This window comes from Coenobita brevimanus, chromosome 41 (genome assembly GCF_032717465.1).
Source record: "Coenobita brevimanus isolate Jiangsu-jjx chromosome 41, ASM3271746v2, whole genome shotgun sequence".
In the NCBI taxonomy this organism is placed as follows: Eukaryota; Metazoa; Arthropoda; class Malacostraca; order Decapoda; family Coenobitidae; genus Coenobita; species Coenobita brevimanus.
In genome coordinates this window covers 18,022,242-18,024,198 of record NC_136994.1, presented here as the reverse complement: position 1 = coordinate 18,024,198, position 1,957 = coordinate 18,022,242, and the positions used below count along the sequence as shown (strand labels likewise).

Sequence of the window (1,957 nt, the reverse complement as noted above, 5' to 3'; positions counted from 1 at the left end):
ATAGACAGATAGACAAGATAGACAGACGCAGATAGACAAGATAGACAGACAGATAGACAAGATAGACAGACGCAGATAGACAGATAAAGACAGACAGACAGACAGATAGACAAGACAGACAGACAGATAGACAAGACAGACAGACGCAGATAGACAGATAGACAAGATAGACAGATAGACAGATAGACAGATAGACAAGATAGACAGACGCAGATAGACAGACGTAGATAGACAGATAAAGACAGACAGACAGATAGACAAGATAGACAGACGCAGATAGACAGATAAAGACAGATAGACAGATAGACAAGATAGACAGACAGACAGATAGACAGACACAGATAGACAAGATAGACAGACAGACAGATAGACAAGATAGACAGACGCAGATAGACAGATAAAGACAGACAGACAAGATAGACAAGATAACAGACGCAGATAGACAGATAGACAGACAGACATGATAGACAGATAAAGAGACAGTGAGATTTGATGAAAAAGATTTGCATTGAACAAACAGCAATACCACTTAGTTGATAAAAAAGCCTAATATCTAGTATCTCAGCCGGGACTGTCGGGATGATAAATATATATATTTTTAAATATTAATTAAAAAAAAAAGCTTATACATTTTTAAGGCTTTTTTGGCCCCCCTCTCAATTGGGGGTCCGGGGGGCAGTTTCAGACAGCCCCCCCCCCTCCCTCAGGTACGCCACTGCAGTCTCTCTCTCTCTCTCTCTCTCTCTCTCTCAAGAAGGTTAAAATCTTGTAGGCTACACATACACCCCCCTCTCTCCCTCACACACACACACACACACACACACACACACACACAAGCTTAAGGGACCTAAGCTACGAAGAAAGACTAAATAAACTGAATCTACCAACACTACAGGAGAGAAGGAAAAGAGGTGACATGATAATGCTATATAAGTGCATATCAGGAAAGGAGAAAATAGACATAAATGATTACTTAACATATGGAGAAGCATCAGCAAGAGGACACTGCAAAAAACTGCATAAGAAGAGAGGTGATAAAGACGTAAGGAAATTCAGTTTCCCAAACAGAGCAATTGATCAATGGAATGCACTACCGAATGAAATAGTGTGTGCCAAAACAATTCACAAATTTAAGGATATGTACGATAAATATGGTTTAAGACACGGGACAGTACGACCTTGACTCATTCCTGTAAAGATACAATTAGGTAAGAACAATTAGGTAAGAACACACACACACACACACACACACACACACACACACACACACACACACACACACACACACACACACACACACACACAGAGGCGGGTCAGTCAGTCAGTCGTGTGTGTACAGGCGAGGGGTTCGGCTGCCTAGGTGACCAAACCCAAACAAACCCACAAATTCGCCAAAATACTCCCATATACCTTGCGCCATGGACTTCCTACGCGATACATTGATACGTAAGTCTATATATTATTTTTCTAGATATATGGTAATTATTTTTGACAGCCAGTTTCGTTTTTATACATAATTTTTTTGCTCGTTACGGTTAAGCCTGAGTCATTGATTTTTCCAGACCGTTATATTCAAAAATTCACCCATATATTTTCTACCATACATTTTTTTGAACGATACATAGTGGTTAATGTGTTTATATGAAAAATTATATATGTATACTTAGATTTTTATATTACTAATTTAAAAAAAAATTCGGTTTGACTCTTCTGTTGATTTCAAATACCCTTACGCTAATATTTTATTTATATTGGCAGTTTGCATCAATAATATCTGTCTTCCTGTCTATCTATCTATATCTACCAATCTATATGCCTATATCTACTTACGTCTATGTATATATCTATTTATCTATCTGTCTATAGCCCGAACCCTCCCATCAGGCTGCCCTTCCTCCAGCTCACACCTCCCTCTCATATAACCCTCCCCAACCCTCCATCTCATCCTCGGTCTCCT

At 39.1% G+C, this 1,957-nt stretch overlaps 1 protein-coding gene across 1 annotated transcript in view; it reads left to right on the top strand.

Moving 5' to 3' along the window:
* The first annotated feature begins 1,418 nt into the window (after nucleotides 1-1,418).
* Nucleotides 1,419-1,957, top strand: part of LOC145397545 (sphingosine-1-phosphate lyase-like) — a 12,007-nt gene continuing 11,468 nt past the window's right edge. Inside the window, exon 1 of the mRNA XM_080270615.1 lies at nucleotides 1,419-1,446. Coding sequence (XP_080126741.1) covers nucleotides 1,419-1,446 — 28 coding nt within the window. The remainder of the gene's footprint in view (nucleotides 1,447-1,957) is intronic.